General features: G+C 42.8%; 1 protein-coding gene and 1 pseudogene across 2 annotated transcripts; one reads left to right on the plus strand and one right to left on the minus strand.

Moving 5' to 3' along the window:
* Position 1: 1 nt before the first annotated feature.
* Positions 2-4,132, minus strand: LOC111977928 (fibronectin type 3 and ankyrin repeat domains 1 protein-like; annotated as a pseudogene).
* Positions 4,133-9,726: 5,594 nt separating this feature from the next.
* Positions 9,727-16,753, plus strand: dhx32b (DEAH (Asp-Glu-Ala-His) box polypeptide 32b). Of its 2 annotated transcripts, XM_024008077.2 has the most exons (12): positions 10,177-10,254; positions 10,484-10,535; positions 10,660-10,853; positions 11,815-12,187; positions 12,307-12,540; positions 12,667-12,760; positions 12,862-13,011; positions 14,000-14,191; positions 14,390-14,530; positions 14,650-14,840; positions 15,088-15,278; positions 16,174-16,753. In XM_024008077.2, exons 2-12 carry the CDS (start codon positions 10,524-10,526, stop codon positions 16,346-16,348), a joined length of 1,947 nt encoding a protein of 648 aa, XP_023863845.1. In that variant the 5' UTR covers positions 10,177-10,254; positions 10,484-10,523; the 3' UTR covers positions 16,349-16,753. The 2 variants fall into 2 exon arrangements, with proteins under 2 accessions (XP_023863844.1, XP_023863845.1); XM_024008076.2 differs by lacking the exon at positions 10,484-10,535 and having other exon boundaries at positions 9,727-10,254.
* The last annotated feature ends 1,402 nt before the right edge of the window (positions 16,754-18,155 follow it).

An 18,155-nucleotide genomic window follows, 5' to 3' on the forward strand; every position in this document is an offset into this window, starting at 1 on the left:
ACTTAACACAAACACATTATTACGAATAATAATACATGACTCATTGGCACAGCAATGTGAAATGTGTCTCCCTCTTGTAGGATAAGGTTTTATCAGACATCTGTACAGTAAAACGAAACCAAGTCAATCCTTTGTGTCTTGAGGCAATTCTTGATGGTTTATTATTTCATTTATCCATAAAAATCTCATACAGTATGTGTATAAATGTTTAGTTAKGCAAAACAAATATCCAGATAAAAATGCAGGTTTAGTATACATACATACAATGTGTTAAAAAATAAGCAACAATAATAAAGCTATTAGAAATTATGAAAAAAATGATGCTGTCCAGCTAAGCCCTTTACTAATGGACTGCACCATCTCTGACTATACTCATCTGTCCTTCTAATAAACTGATGAAATTCTGTAGGGAAAAAATGATAAACAACACTTGCTCATATATTCACTATAACAGTAACATACTGTACAACGCAACAGTAATGTTTATGGAGAAAGCATTACCTCTCTCCCAAAGGCCTTTGCTATTTCAGCTGCCCAAACTGCAAAGACAAAAATATCAGTCAATTCCAGAATGATTTAAATTGCTCTAATCGAAACAGAACCCATGCTGTTACTTGTCATTACCTCGTTCTTCACATCGTGGTCAGCCCTGTCCAACAACAACTGCACCAGCAACTCATGGTGGTTCAACACTGCCACCTAGCAGACAGTTGTTGTATTGACTGCTTGCCTTGTCCTATGAACTTTCCTGTCCAATGTCCTATTTTCTAAGGAGTCTCGGTGAGTTTGCACTATGAGTAACCTCTTTAGCACAACAGAAGTTTGTGAAGAAGTGTTTGGAGTGTACAATAAGTGGCGTCTTCCCATCCTTGTCCTGGTGTTGACTTCAGCCCCGGCTCTGATGAGGAGAGAGGCCACCGCTGGGTTCCAGTGACCGCTGACACCCTCATCAAAGGAGTCCAGTCAGTAGGACACGTTGTCTCTAACATCCAACTGAGACAACAATCAACATGCCTTTTAGTCTCAAAATTATAACTCACTTCCTTTAGTTTTCCTTTTGGATAGTAGTGCACTTTACATTTACTGTAGAGAATAGAGTGTAGCTCGTAAATGCTGACACCAATCTCACCTCACAGCCATCCTGAATCATGTAGGCTATGACAGCAAGGTGTCCTCTGTCAGCTGCCCAGTGGAGGGGGGTACAGCCCCACCCCCATGTCCTGGCACTGCCACGTGGCCCCAAACATCTTCAGATAKTTCACTATGTCCAGGTGGCCAAATAAACTTGTCAGCATCTGACTGACATAGACACAGGAGATGGTAGAGGTCAATCACAAACCCATTTGTCATTTATTCACAACGTGTGTACTGCAAATGTGATATAATTGTACTCTATATGCAAAGGTAAGGTACAAAATACTGTATGTGTTTGCACACCTGTCTTTCCCACTACCGTTCTTCTTATTCATGTCTGCACCGTGTTCTACCAATTTGTGAACGAGCCTAAAAAAGAGAAATTCAAGTTCAGAGTAAAGCTTTCAGGCATAATGGTGACGTTCCACTATTATGAGACACCGGTGAGCAAGACTTTTACTGCAAGGTTTAACCTTGCAAAGACTGTCTGTGCAGCCACCTTGAGAGGAGTGAAACCATGTTTGTCATTGACGTTCACATTGACTGTCCTGGAGAGAAATAAAGCATGGCATTAACTATAAGAGTACCTATAGTCCATCTGCTCATTTCTCACCCAGACTGCAACACTCATCGCACTCATAGGTTCACCTGAATGACATTATACACAGTGCCAGTCAACATTATGGACACACCTACTCATTCAAGCGTTTTTCTTTATTTTTACTATTTTCTACATTGTAGAATAATAGTGAAGACATCAACACTATGAAATAACAAATGTGGAATCATGTAGTAACCAAAAAACGGTTTAACAAATTAAAATATAGTTTATAATTGAGATTCTTCAAAGAAGCTACCCTTTGCCTTGATGACAGCTTTGCACACTCTTGGCTAGCTAGCTAGCTGAAATTGGCCCTTTTATAAATTAGACATGGAGGAAGATAAGGATTTGGACTTTTGGTTTGACTTAGTTCTCCATACTGGCCAATGATTATAACGGCGATTCTGATCCAACCATTAATTCCAACATTGTGACCCTGGCCTGAGAGGATGGAAGTTCAATATGTAGCTAGATGTAGAAGGCTAATGTTAAATAGCTAACGCTGCCCATGAATGAAAGTTATTCTAGCGAGCAAGCATTTCAGCCAGACAACAAAAAATAAAAGTGTGTACTGTATGACAGTGATAGACTGTTTCGTCAACATGAAAGAGAGGAGGAAAAAACAGAAATAATTTATTCACATAAGTATTCAGACCCTTTGCTATGAGACTCAAAAATGAGGTCAGGTGCATCCTGTTTCCAGTGATCATCCTTGAGATGTTTCTACAACTTGATTGGAGTCCACCTGTGGTAAATTCAATTGATTGAAAATGAGAGCCGCTCACTCTATGGGCTCAGATGCAATAATTTTATAAACMAATAACCAACGTTTTGACAGACAAGCTGTTTTCATAAGGGTATAATGACAAACACTGCGGGTCACTAGTTTATATAGTTTCAAAGGACACACACACAGGTGTCTGTAATCATGGCCGGGGGTGYCTTGATATCATTGGTTGATTTACAGATATAAATATAACATATAAAAAAACATGAATGGAAAGCATACAATCCATAGGTACAATTAGGCTACATACTAGGCCTATAAACATTTACAATGAATACCAAAATCATAATAATCACAAGAATGACTTCATATCAAAGTCCACATTGAGACCGAAGGGAGCAAGGGTCTTTAAATTAAATTGTCAAGGTCACCCCCTCTCCTAGAGTGGTTTGTGGTTTGCTTCCAAAAAGTGGTCTGCAACTGGGTACGTTGAGTTTTTGCACCTAAAGGTGCTACGATGCTCTGAGATTCGTACTTTTATTTCACACTTCTTTTTAGCCACATCATTTTTACCACAAGGACAAGTTATTAGATAAATAACTCCCTTAGTGGAGCACGTAATAACACCAAAGGCTCTCCTTTTCTTTTTCAGGTGTTCTACTCAGCTAGCCAGCACCTCGCCTAAACAGGTGTGCGTTTCTTTTGCTTCCAATTTCAATTGATTAGACATGATTTGGAAAGGAACACACCTGTCTATATGTGACCTATTTCAAGAAACTAGCAGTATGTCGCGGGTCACTACTTCACACGAAAGCCATTTGAACGTAATCTTTTTTTTTAATCAAAGTGTGTTTTTGGGCAGAAATGCCTTCTGGAACATGTGAACTTTCATCTGCCTTAATAAGAAACTTGCAAGCCATCTGTCAATACGAATAATATTGTTAAATTACGAGGCTAGTTAGTTTAGCCACAGAAAAAGTCAGCAACCTTCCCATTAGCCATGATTGGTTGAGATAATGAGTGGGCTAGACATGCCGAAAGATGAGTTCGGATTGGTKTGCCATATAGCTTACTTCTGTCTATTTAAGCTGGTTAATATGTGTAGATAATCCTGTCCAACACATCTTTTTTGATATATATTGCTTAGTAGAACTGCATAAGTGTTGCTCTTCACCTCCTGGAGGATCGAGTTTTGTAATCAGTGGAATTAGAGTAGGATAGCTAAGGAGATGGAGAAAACACCTAACTCTGGATTACATCTTCAAATTAAGGGCAACCATTGCATTCGTGACAGGGAGAAGCATRCAACCATGATGTATACGGGTAAGATAGTCTAGTTAGCTACATTTTCAGATATTACATGTTTCTAATTTTGACAGAAAGTGGTTTCATTTCAAGTTAAAGTGTACTGTTAGCTTGCTAGCTAACGTTAGCTCGCTAGCTAACGTTACGTGCATGATCTTATTATTCGTATCTCAGAGCCATTTGCTTGGCTAGTTATAGCCTAATGTTAGCTAGCTAACATTGAACCTGGTTGGTTAGCTACCTATATGGATGCTATGTATATGGCTACCTACATGGCTACCTATATGGATGGTACCTATATAGCTACCTATAAAGATGAGCAATGACCGGACGGCATAGGCATCTTACCTATGCCACTCGGTCATTGCTCATCCATATATTTTTATGTATATATTCTTACTCCATTCCTTTACTTAGATTGTGTGTATTAGGTAGTTGTTGTGGAATTGTTAGATTACTTGATAGATATTGCTGCACTGTCGGAACTAAAAGCACAAGCATTTCGCTACACTCGCAATAACATCTGCTAACCATGTGCATGTGACCAATAGAATTTGATTTTATTTGACCTGCAGATTCATGCAGGGTAGTAACGTCATGAGTTGGGATTATGGTTCATTGTTTAGTTAGCTAAAAGACTCCACTATACAAGTATCCATTGCAAATGAATGTCACTTCGACAACTGTTGACAGACATAGCCGGTAAATTCGCTCTGGCTATCGACCACGGGTAAGATAGTAGCTACTAGCTACATTTTCAGATATTACACGTTTKTAATTTTGACATAAAGACTTTTATTTATTCTTTACATTTCTTATTTTTTTTATCCACTATGCAAGTGTCCATTTTAATAGAATGTCACTGCAACAACTGTTAGCCAGTTAGTTTGGGTGCTTGACTGCTATTGACAGTGCATGTCAGAGCAAAAACCAAGCCATGAAGTCGAAGGAATTGTCCGTAGAGCTCCGAGACAGGATTGTGTCGAGGCACAGATCTGGGGAAGGGTAGCAAAAAATGTCTGCAGCATTGAAGATCCCCAAGAACACAGTGGCTTCTGTCATTCTTAAATGGAAGAAGTTTGGAACCTGCGAGACTCTTCCAAGAGCTGGCAGCCCAGCGAAACTGAGCAATTGGGGGAAAATAGCCTTGGTCAGGGAGGTTACCAGGGACCCGATGGTCAATCTGACAGAGCTCCAGAGTTCCTCTGTGGAGATGGGAGAACCTTCCAGAAGGACAACCATCTCTGCAGRACTCCACCAATCAGGCCTTTATGGTAGAGTGGCCAGACGGAAGCCACTCCTCAGTAAAAGGCAGATGACAGCCTGCTTGGAGTTTTCTAAAAGCACCTAAATGACTCTCAGAAACAAGATTAGATGGTCTGATGAAACCAAGATGGAACTCTTTGGATTCAATGCCAAGCGTCACGTCTGGAAGAAACCTGGCACTATCCCTACAGTGAAGCATGGTGGTGGCAGCATCATGCTGTGAGGATGTTCTTCAGTGGCAGGGACTGGGAGACTAGTCAGGGTCGAGGAAAAGATGAACGGAGCAAAATACAGAGACATCCTTGATGAAATCCTACTCCAAAGCGCTCAGGACCTCAGACTGGGGCGAAGGTTCACCTTCCAACAGGACAATGACCCTAAGCACATAGCCGAGACAATGCAGGAGTGGCTTGTCTCTGGACAAGTCTCTGAATGTCCTTGAGTGGCCCAGCCAGAGCCCGGACTTGAACCTGATCTAACATCTCTAGAGAGACCTGAAAATAGCTTTGCAGAAAAGCTCACCAACCTGACAGAGCTTGAGAGGATCTGCAGAGAAAAGAGGGAGAAACTCCCCAAATACAGGTGTGCCAAGCTTGTAGCGTCATACCCAAGAAGARTTGTGGCTGTAATCGCTGCCAAAGGTGCTTCAACAAAGTACTGAGTAAAGGGTCTGAATACTTACTGTATATAAATGTAATATTTCAGTTTAAAAATGTTATACAGTTTTTGCTTTGTCATTATGGGGTGTTGTGTGTAGATTGATGAGGGGGGGGACATTTAATCCATTTTAGAATAAGGCTGTAACGTAACAAAATGTGGAAAAAGTCAAAGAGTCTGAATACTTTCCAAATGCACTGTATCACGGTCACAAGGCATATGAAATAACGGGTTATAGAGGTTGTAGGTTGTAATATGGCTTTTTTTTCCTGGCTTCCCCAGTGATTTTACCCATGCACCCAGTGGCGACCCGTCATTCAGGGCAGGTGGGGCTTGCCTGTTTTGCATGTTATTTTGCCATTAATACGTGTCGCATATCAGTTTGCAAACAATGTAAAAAAAWATATATGTCATTGAGTTAATAAAGCCGCATACAAACATGGTCTCTTTTTTGTTTTCTTGAGTAAGGCAGCTCCAAAATGCAGGTGTTTCAGCCTAGCTCAGTGCTTTCTGTGGTGGTGGGATAAGCCAGCAGAAAATATGGAGCGTTGCGCCGTGATTGGCTCAGTGTTCTGTCAGTCATGAGGACACTACGTCACCACCAAGTCTAAGGGGAGACCTCAAAAATTCTAGCCCCTTGGGTGGCGCCATAGAGTTACATRAGAAATGCCGATCCAAGAAGGCTCAAGGTCATTGGCCACAGATAAAATTATGTCAAATCAGTTATATGTACAGTAGATTTGATTGGACTGATCATGTCAACATCATACTTTCAAAATCTTGGCTTGCAGTCATCATCATGAATCAAGTCGACAAAAATCAACAACAAAAAAAATCTGCTAATATCACCACTGCATTTTTAAAAATATATACACTGCTCAAAAAAATAAGGGAACACTAAAATAACCATCCTAGATCTGAATGAATGAAATATTCTTATTAAATACTTTTTTCTTTACATAGTTGAATGTGCTGACAACAAAATCACACAAAAATTATCAATGGAAATCAAATTTATCAACCCATGGAGGTCTGGATTTGGAGTCACACTCAAAATTAAAGTGGAAACCACACTACAGGCTGATCCAACTTTGATGTAATGTCCTTAAAACAAGTCAAAATGAGGCTCAGTAGTGTGTGGCCTCCACGTGCCTGTATGACCTCCCTACAACGCCTGGGCATGCTCCTGATTAGGTGGCGGATGGTCTCCTGAGGGATCTCCTCCAGACCTGGACTAAAGCATCCGCCAACTCCTGGACAGTCTGGTGGTGCACGTGGCGTTGGTGGATGGAGCGAGACATGATGTCCCAGATGTGCTCAATTGGATTCAGGTCTGGGAACGGGCGGGCCAGTCCATAGCATCAATGCCTTCCTCTTGCAGGAACTGCTGACACACTCCAGCCACATGAGGTCTAGCATTGTCTTGCATTAGGAGGAACCCAGGGCCAACCGCACCAGCATATGGTCTCACAAGGGGTCTGAGGATCTCATCTCGGTACCTAATGGCAGTCAGGCTACCTCTGGCGAGCACATGGAGGGCTGTGCGGCCCCAAAGAAATGCCACCCCACACCATGACTGAAACCACCGCCAAACCGGTCATGCTGGAGGATGTTGCAGGCAGCAGAACGTTCTCCACGGCGTCTCCAGACTCTGTCACGTCTGTCACATGTGCTCAGTGTGAACCTGCTTTCATCTGTGAAGAGCACAGGGCGCCAGTGGCGAATTTGCCAATCTTGGTGTTCTCTGGCAAATGCCAAACGTCGCCACGGTGTTGGGCTGTAAGCACAACCCCCACCTGTGGACGTCGGGCCCTCATACCACCCTCATGGAGTCTGTTTCTGACCTTTTGAGCAGACACATTCACATTTGTGGCCTGCTGGAGGTCATTTTGCAGGGCTCTGGCAGTGCTCCTCCTGCTCCTCCTTGCACAAAGGCGGAGGTAGCGTCCTGCTGCTGGGTTGTTGCCCTCCTACGGCCTCCTCCACGTCTCCTGATGTACTGGCCTGTCTCCGGTAGCGCCTCCATGCTCTGGACACTACGCTGACAGACACAGCAAACCTTCTGCCACAGCTCGCATTGATGTGCCATCCTGGATGAGCTGCACTACCTGAGCCACTTGTGTGGGTTGTAGACTCCGTCTCATGCTACACTAGAGTGAAAGCACAGCCAGCATTCAAAAGTGACCAAAACATCAGCCAGGAAGCATAGGAACTGAGAAGTGGTCTGTGGTCACCACCTGCAGAACCACTCCTTTATTGGGGGTGTCTTGCTAATTGCCTATAATTTCCACCTGTTGTCTATTCCATTTGCACAACAGCATGTGAAAATTTATTGTCAATCAGTGTTGCTTCCTAAGTGGACAGACTTGGGAGTTATTGTGTTGTTTAAGTGTTCCCTTTATTTTTTTGAGCAGTGTATATATTCACCTTTATTTAACCAGGTAGGCTAGTTAAGAATAAGTTCTCATTTGCAACTGCGACCTGGCCAAGATAAAGCAAAGCAGTTAGACACATACAACAACACAGAGTTACACATGGAATAAACAGAGTTACACATGGAATAAACAGAGTTACACATGGAATAAACAAACATACATGCATGCACCACTACTGTATGTGTGTGATTTGGGGTCCATCTCTTCCACAGAGAAGCAGGTCCATTTCTCTAGTGGGCCTGTCCATGGTCAATTTTCCTCTGTTTACCAGCTCAGGTCAATGCTATGGTGACCCACTTTACCAATGACGAGGAGATGGTTTAAGGCAGCCTCAAGGCAGCCTCAAGAACAGCACAGACATTGAAAGGGATAAGGTGTGGGTCAACTTTTAGCTACTGTCACGCCCTGAACATAGTAAGCTGTTTTTTCTCTGTGTTGGTTGGGGCGTGATGGTGATTTGGGTGGGTTATCTAGGTGTATTTGTATGTCTATGGTGGCCTGATATGGTTCCCAATCAGAGGCAGCTGTTTATCGTTGTCTCTGATTGGGGATCATATTTAGGCAGCCATTTCCCTTTTGTGTTTGTGGGTCTTGTCTATGTTTAGTTGCCTGTCTGCACTATTTGTATAGCTTCATGGTTCATTCGTTGAGTTTGTTGTTTTTGTTCAGTGTTTCATTCATTAAAATATAATGTACCCATACCACGCTGCGCCTTGGTCTCTCTCATACGACGATCGTGACAGCTACTTGTATTGAGAGTTAGGGCTATGGCAGTCATAAAACGTTGTCCGCAGGCTATTGTCATGCAAAATACTGTCAGTCTCACGGTAATTGACCGTATATTACATATTACTGTGTAGCCCACTGTTCGGACGCTACAGACATAAGTTGGCAGATCGGCTGTCTCATGACGCTTGTTGGGGCGTTGTGTGGGTCATAGAGCAAATCGTGTTCGGGAGAGTATCATCTTTACATAAATGGGTCATAACAGTTTTGTAGGCCAAACAATTCGGATGATACAGATGATTTTGTTAGAAGACCGATTTTTGGGATGTCTCATGGTCTGACAAAAACATCTCTAGTTTTAACCTTTCACCTGCATATGCTGATGCAGTAGATTGAGACTCATCCAATGCAAAAAAAACATATCCCTAGTTAAAATTGAAGGATTTGTATGGTGATGTTTATATTATGCTAATTTGATTTCCGCGGGGGCGCAGACATCGACTCTAGGGCCGCAATGAAAAAGTAGCTAGCTATGTTAGCTAACTAGTGAAACGTTTTTCACACTGTGTAATGAATGCCTTTTTGATGACAGTTGATGGTTGCTATGGGAACTGCATTGTGGCGGAAAACCTGATGTGCGGGAAATCCTTCGAAGTTTGGACAACGCTGTGATTTATTGCTACTGTTGCAATATTCGTCTCATTCTCTATGTTTGCACCATTGTTGCAAATGTGAAATTGCACAATAAAGTATTAACCATGCAGCTGTGCACAGCCGCACAATCCTCCACGCTGGCCATGTTCTATTCAAACTATTGTTCTCTATTCTATTATGCCCTGGCTGGCCTGTTCCATCATTGATCTTAGTCTCATCTGTTGGACTCAGGGATTAGTGGCCACATGACTAGTCAGCCTTCACGGTCGCTGGAGCGTGTTTCATTATTCAGGCTCTCCCGGTTTGGAGCAGGGCAGGGGCATTCATTCGAAGCAATTTTATTTAGTTTCAACAACCGGCTTCGAATTATATAAAATCACGTAAACTTTCTTTCAATTATTTGCATGGTCGAGGCTCTTTCTATTAGCGCGTAGCCTATCTCTCGATTGGGTCCAGAAAGGAGCGCGTAATCCACTTCAACCATGGCGCAGGGCATAACCGGAGAGAAGTATTGGGAGGATAGAGTAGCCTTCGAAACAGAAGGAGCAGGTCAAGAAGTTGTAGAATATGGTGATGTTTTGGAGCTTAATCGATTTGACGGACTACCCTACTCCTCTCGATATTACACATTACTGAAGGAAAGGATGGATCTGCCAGTTTGGAAAGCCAAGTGTGATTTCATGGACAAGCTGGCCAACAGGCAGTTTATTATTGTCTCTGGCACTGCAAGAACTGGCAGAAGCTCTCAGGTGAGTTGATTACTCTCCCCTCTGATAATAACTAGGTTTTATCTCACAAAAATATGTGTGTAATGCAGTTACTATTGACTGCATCCCAAAAATCTTTCCTTTCTCCCAAAGGGTGCACTTGTTCGATTACCATAATGAATTTGAAAGAAAAGGACTGGTATAAGAAATAGGCCTATGGTGGAATCTCCCTCTAGCCCACGCCCATACTAATTCAATATTTTTACATTAGTGGGGAGTACTGAACCAGTGCACACTTCAGGAGAAAAGATATGTTCAAACTGGTAAGTGAAATGAGGCGTTTGGGGTTTAACACTCTAATTATGACTGAAGGACGTGATTAGAAAGGATAATCTGTTGTGGCAGTATGTTTCATGTTCTTATCTTTCCCTCCTGTGGCATGCTCAGATTCCCCAGTGGTGTGCAGAGTTCTGCCTGTCTGTCCAGTACCAGAATGGCATGGTGGTGTGCACCCAGGTCCACAGGCAACATACAGTGGATCTGGCCCTGCGTGTAGCTGATGAGATGGACGTCAACATCGGCCATGAAGTGGGCTACAGCATCCCCCTAGAGACATGCTGCTCTGGTGACACTGTTCTCAGGTCTGTAAACACTATTACACACATACCAATTCACAAACACACACACACTCTTTTTCTCATACACACTCACACACTTACATCACCCCCCCCGCATCACCCCCCACCTTCTTGGTGGCTGCCTTTTCTTTTTTTAAAGAACTGAACAAAAGAGTTGAGGAGCCTCTTTTCATGGGGCTCCCCTGCAGCTGCCCAGCTCTCACTCTGACCATATGCCACGCTCCCGCGTCTCTCACTGTCATAAGTCAGCCGGGGAACAAAGACCCAAGACAAGCTAAGAAAACAGGCAGCCAGGGAGACCTAATGAATCCACTGACTAGACTAATAACTACACACTTAGAGAAAAAGGTGCTATCTAGAACCTTAAAGTGTTCTTCGACCGTCCCCATAGGAGAACCCTTTAAAGAACCCTTTTTGGTTCCAGATAGAATGATTTTGGTTACAGGTAGAGAATCCTTTTGGGTTCCATGTAGAACCCTTTCCACAAGGGTTCTACATGGAATCCAAAAGGGTTCTACCTGGAACCAAAAAGGGTCCTACCTGGATCCAAAAAGAGTTATTCTATAGGGACAGCCAAAGAAACCTTTTTCTAAGAGTAATGGTTTACCTTTACATTTCTATCGAGCAATCTGTAACACTTCAGCGATACAGATTGAATAGAGCCCTAAATTACAGAAAGTAGCCAAGCACAGCAGCTTCATTAAGGACCCTTCCAGGAGGACGGCTATTCATCTCCTAATACGTCATGTTGTCTTACACCTTTGGCTTTAATTTGCTATTAGAGCACTAGAATTGATTGATTTTATGTTTTTGTAAATAGATCATCAAGTGTATGTACTTGATAAATCACTTTAGTAGAACTTTATCAACACATATGCTACTCCCACAAAATGTTACCCTACGCCTGTTTGCGGCCATATCTGTTTATGTATGTTTGTGACCATTTTCTTCTTCCCCACCCCAGGTACTGCACTGATGACATGCTGCTCAGAGAGATGATGTCAGACCCCATGCTGGAGCACTACGGTGTCATCGTCATCGACCAAGCCCACGAGAGGACGGTCAGTACAGATGTTCTACTGGGCCTTCTCAAAGACATCACCCTGCAGAGGCCCGAGCTCCGCGTGGTGCTCCTCACAGCTACACACCCAGGACCCAAACTACTGGGCCACTACAGGAATGTCCCACTGATCCAGCTGGAGGGGGTATGTTCAGCGGAGGTGGTGTATACWGGTACCAGCCACAAGGACTACTTCTGCTCTGCCCTGCGTCTGGTTCTGGAGATACACCACTCCCAAGAGGAAGGGGATATAGTCGTGTTTTTGGCCACAACTCAAGTAAGATCTTCTTAAAATGTCATATCCTAGTCTACAGTCTGGGAACGTGGAAGAAGCCATACCATGGCAACTGTTGCTTCGACAACAGCATTACTCAACCTTCTCTTGTGTTTTATTAGGAGATAGATCTTGCCCGTGATATCCTCCTTCGCGAGGAGGCCAATATACCCCCACATCTAGGGGAACTTCTCCCTATCTCGGTGCACCCTGGGCTGGGTGGAACTCTGCCCATGCCGGGTGAAGAGGAAGGCCGGTGCAGAAGAGTATTCCTCACCTCCAGTCCAAATGAAGACCTCTTTTGGGCTGTGCACATGCTGAACTTTGTCATTGATGCCGGTGTCCAGAAAAGAAATGTCAGTAACTTATTGCTGAATAGTTATTTTAAGCAAAACTTTGTACCCCTTTTTGGTAACAAGATTGTAATAAATGGTAATTAGTGGTGTTTTTTTTATGAATGTCTGTCTTTCCTCGTGTTCTAGGTTTATAACCCTAGGATCAGGGCGAACTCAGTCGCCATTCAACCTATCAGTCGGATCCAAGCAGAAAGCCGCAAACAGCTTGTAGGACCAACAGGTATGACAAAGATTGAAATCAGTAACAAAGTCCAGGTATTGAAGTCACACAGCTTGGAGGGTCATGTGTTCTTGCTAACCTGAGCGCATCATTTCCCGCAGGGAAGAGTTTTTGTCTGTACCCAGAGGACACACCCCTGCCCAGTGAGACACGCCCCCACATCCTTGAGTCTGACATCACATCCACAGTGCTCTTCCTGAAGAGGATGGACATRGGCGGTCTGGGCCGCTGTGACTTTATCGACAGGCCAGGTACGGCAAGACGGGCTGAACAAGTACAGGCTCTTTCTTCAACATTACTTTTTTTTATTGTATCTACAGTACATATGTGACAGGGCAGCTAAATGTATACATACTGAGTGGAGTGATACATCAGCTAAATTACATTCTTAATGCATAAGGTAATAATGTTGTTTTGTATTTATGTTTTTGAGCTCCATGCATCCTGTAGAGGAGACACATTTTGGGTTGAGCTCAGTTATTTCGTTTGGCCCGTGTGTCCAGTACAAACAGGCCTGTTGTGTGGTATTGTGTTCTATTGGAGGTCGGTGAGGCATGCGTTAGCTGAGCTGACAAGCCCTGTTCTACGGCCAATGTTTGGAGAGCTGGCCTAGTGATGCAGCAGCAGCCATAGAGGTCTAACACTCATTAACGATAAGAGTTTAGTCATGCTCCCTCTCTGTGTGTGTGTGTGTGTGTGTGTGTGTGTGTGTGTGTGTGTGTGTGTGTGTGTGTAAGCCCTGCCAAGCACTACAGCGTAATGATCATGTGCAGCTGGGCAATGTGGGCATTTCACTATAAGCCCCATGATTGYATGACATTGATTGAAAGTGTGTGTTGATGGGTGTGATGTTGTCATTATTATTATGTTGCTGATGTTGTGATGTTTCTCAGGATTAGACTACCACCATAATGATCATAACGGGACAGTACATTTGAGATGTTTATTGCCCTGTATACTGTAGCTTTTCTCTTGTTGAAAACATTGTTACATCCAAAACCCTCAGTGTAAAGCAAAGCCTCTCAGAACATTTATTTTGCATAGTGATGCACAGCTGATATTAGGATATTGAGGACTTAAATTACAATCAGTTTAGCCTGCTTGCTGGTTGTACCTTGAATTGAAAATAATCTGTTTTACAAGGTTGTAATCACATAGTTTACAGGTGACAAGTCAGATACTTCACAATTCTGTCACGCACAGTTCGATTCATTTCCATGGCGGTGTTATTTCCACCAGATCCTGAGGGTCTGATGCAGGCCTTGGAGGAACTGGACTATCTAGCAGCCCTGGATGACGATGGGAACCTGTCGGAGATCGGCATCATCATGTCTGAGTTCCCCCTGGAGCCCCAGATGGCCAAGACACTACTGGCCTCCTGCGAGTTTGACTGTGTCAACGAGGTGGTCACCATAGCCGCCATGCTGACAGGTGTGTGGGACTTCAACTTATGCTCTGTGGTCTGTATACCACATTAAAGGTTTGTGTTAACACACACCACCACCGTGCTGTGGTCATGCTTGCACACTTGCAGACCTCATACAAATTGAAGTCACGTCAATCCTCATATATACTTCATAATGTACAATATTAGTGTGCTAACCCCTTCTCTCACGCTGCCCCTCTTAGCACCAAGCTGCTTCCTGGTCCCATCAAGGGAGTTGAGGCTAGAGGCCTCTCAGTGTCACCTGAAGTTCCAGCARCCAGAGGGAGACCACTTCACCCTCATCAACATCTACAAGGCTTTCAAACAGAACCAGCATGAGCCTTGTGAGTTCACATAGGCATGCCTGTAGCCACAGTGCATACAACCAGCTTTTAAAAAAAGGATAACATTGGCCATTGACCCTAAAACCCTCATTTACTCTCTCTGGTTTGGCGTTTTCCAGTTGTCAGTGTGGAGAAGTGGTGTCAGGACTACTTCCTGAGTCTGTCTGCCCTGCAGACGGCTGATGCTATCCGCTCTGAGCTGACTGACATCCTGAGGAGGATAGAGCTGCCTGTCTCCATGCCTTCCTTTGGCTCCAAGGGAAACACTCTCAACATTAAGAGAGCGCTGCTAGCTGGCTTCTTCATGCAGGTACAGTAATATGGCTTTGCTTCTACCATTAACTATCTATTGATAACTGTTACTACTAAGAAATTTGAAAGATACAATCTACCTTTTACTTACTCGTATCACTAGCAAGAGCAGTGTGCGGGTTTCTCTTTTCTTTGAAGTTATCACATTGTTCCCATGCACCTGCAAAAAGATATCTCAGATGTGCGAGTTCCTTTTGAAGTGAAACTTGAAGTTATTATAAAAGACATACTGTTATGACTTTCAGGTGGCAAGGGATGTGGATTCATCAGGGAATTACTTCATGTTGACACACAAGCACGTGGCCCAGATCCACCCTTTCTCTGCCTACGGCACCAAGACACCCAAACTGGGCCTGCCGGAGTGGGTCCTCTTCCATCAGTACTCCTTCTCAGAGGACAACTGCATCCGCACCGTGTCCCACATATCACCAGAGGAGTAAGTGGATTAGAGGTGGAGGATGTTCTTTGTTCAAAAAGGGCTTTGTTGATGTGAAGTAACCATTTGCAAAAGATACACAGCAACAAAATCATCCAAACATAAAAAATATCTAAATATAGTATATCAAAGATAATTAAATCAAATTAAAATATATGAATAGGTTAGAACTGTGTCTAGCTTGTAACCTCCAATAGATAACTACAAACATTTACTTCAGGGAGAGACAAGAGTTCCCACACATTGCTTTCCTTTTTGCACCAGGCTCTTCACCATGGCACATTAGAGTCAGATTGTAACGGGCGGGGGTTTTCTTAATCCTACCCTCCAGTATCAGCTGGTTAAAAGGGGATTAGGAAGAGCACAGCTACAGAGAGGGTGCTGGTTTAAGGGGGACTGTTAATGACAGAGAAGGCTCGGCAGCCTTCACATGCCGTGTTACAGTTACACTCTGAAATGTTTTTTTATTTTTTTAATTTTTTTTTAATCGCTCAAATTTTTACCAAATGGTGCTCCTGGCAACTGTTAGACTGATGTTACAGTAAGTGCTCTTTCCAACAAAGAGATTGGGTGTCATTCATAGGAAATCCTTGATTGCTGAATTTTGGTCAATTGCAYTGAACATCATTGGGAGATTCTCGTTCTTTGGTCTATGATAATCTAACTAATTTCAATTTCCTCTCACTGTAATTCAAATTAATTTCAGGTTGCTCTCCATAATTGCAGTTGACCCAATGTTCCCGTGCTATGTTAAATTCAAGTGCAAATGAATAAGACAATACTTACTGTGAAATCAGAACCAGATGAATGAAAATGCAAATATATCAGAGAATATTGGGTTGACTCACCCAATGTCCAACTCCATGTTCACCAATGATTCCCTCCCTGTACCCAGGTTCATTCAGATGGCTCCACAGTACTTCTTCTTCAACCTGCCTCCCAGCGAGAGCAAGGACATCCTCCAGAACATCTTAGACAATGGAGCTGAACACTACAAAGCGAAGAAGATTCAAAAGAGCCCCAGCCTAGAGAGCATACCAGAAGTCACCGCCAGTTGTGTCATACAATGATTGTGAAGGCTTTGGTTGAGAATGTCTTAGAGGCAGAAACTCCCTACTCATTCCCCGGTACTGTATTATATGATCATTTTCACCAGTGTTACCTTTCAGTCATCTCATCACCAGTGTTACCTTTCAGTCATCTCATCACCAGTGTTACTTTTGAGTCATTGAAACTTAGAATAATGTTAATGTCAGGCTAATTAATATAATTCAATTAGTTAATTACTGGAATTGAATTATGGGAAGAAAAGTGACACTATCTGTCCAGATTGCCAATGTGTTAGTTTTAGCAATATTTATATAGGCATCCTTTCTAGTCAATGTATATTTAATTTATAGAGCCCTACGTATGTACAGGGATGTATGTTGTTTCTTGGAACTTGCCGTTTAAGAATAAACACACCACTAAAAATGCATGTTTGAAGAGTACTTAGCCTAAATGCAAATCTAGGGCTCTGTTCAATCCATATTGCGAAAGTTCAGTATTCCAGCGTGATTTAAATGTAAAGGCAATGTTCCCGCGCTAGAGGAGAATGCATTCAAGGTAAATGCTGCAGATGTCAGCTCAAARGGAAATGGCCTTTACATTTCTATRGCGCAATCTGTAACGCTTCAAATATGTATATTTAGTCAGTCCAAAAGCCAAAACATACAGCTTAGACACTTAACCCCCACGGGCGTATTCTTTACACTTTGCCCTTACCCTCCACTGCTCAGTTGGACCATTTCTCTTACCTTTCTGTTAAATGACTCTAGGCTGTCATAGTGCATAAAATGTGTGTCCCAGACGGATTAGCACAGAGGAGCAGAAACAGAGTAGCACAGGGACATCATTTGGGTTTGTTGCTCCATCTGCTGTGAAGAGAGAAGGGATAGGTGGGGTGGGGGTGACCCAATTCAGGGACAGTGCATTACAGTATTGTAGCTACATGAGGAATTACAGCACCATGTGACCTCTTTAGTCCTGCATACATACTCACAGGCTCATGCCAAGATCCAGGGCATTTTATATAGACAGAAATAAGTTTAACTTCTTGGCACCAAGGTTGGTGTTGTGTAGTAGTGTTCATACACTGTCGTTACCAACGTGAACCAAGACAAGGTGATTAGAAATATATACTAACCTTTATTTCATGTCAAGGGTCAAACATGCAGGCACACACACATTCAAACATAAATACAGCAACCAGTACAAATTATCCTTAGAATGGATCGTTTGCATTCAACATTGCCTGCAGGCTATTGCACATTTTCATTTTGAAATGTTGTAACATTAACTTAATTTCAGCTGCCGCAACTTGCCTCATTCCTTACCCTGGTTCTTCACAGCATAGTTACTATAATTCAGGTTTGTAAAATCAAATCCCGTTGAGATACGGGTACTCCAAAGTTTAAGTTCATGTATACCTCATTTAGTTAGGGATAACAAAGAAAAATGTATATCTGTAATTTAATTTCCAAAACGATGTCAGTTGAAAAGGTGAAGTGCAGGAATTGTAAAACAAAATCTACCAAAAGGCAAAATTGTGGATTGCTCAATCTGGTAGTAAGGCACAGCTGGTGATAATTTCACATTGCAGGTGTAAAGAGCATTGAACACCATGATAAGGGTCTGTTATTTCGGTTATCATCATGACCCTGCCCCAGTCCTGTCTGTGGGGTCAGCTGTTGGAGGAGGTCGAGGAAGAGCTCAACACGTCTGAGTGGAGCAGTCTTCAGCATGAAGTAGCTTAGAGTAACCATTCTTATATGTCTTCAGAAGAWCCTCGACCTTATTTCTATTGTAAAAAAACATAGGTATTGTTTTATATTTAAA

Source organism: Salvelinus sp. IW2-2015, linkage group LG18, assembly GCF_002910315.2.
Source record: "Salvelinus sp. IW2-2015 linkage group LG18, ASM291031v2, whole genome shotgun sequence".
NCBI classification, from domain to species: domain Eukaryota; kingdom Metazoa; phylum Chordata; class Actinopteri; order Salmoniformes; family Salmonidae; genus Salvelinus; species Salvelinus sp. IW2-2015.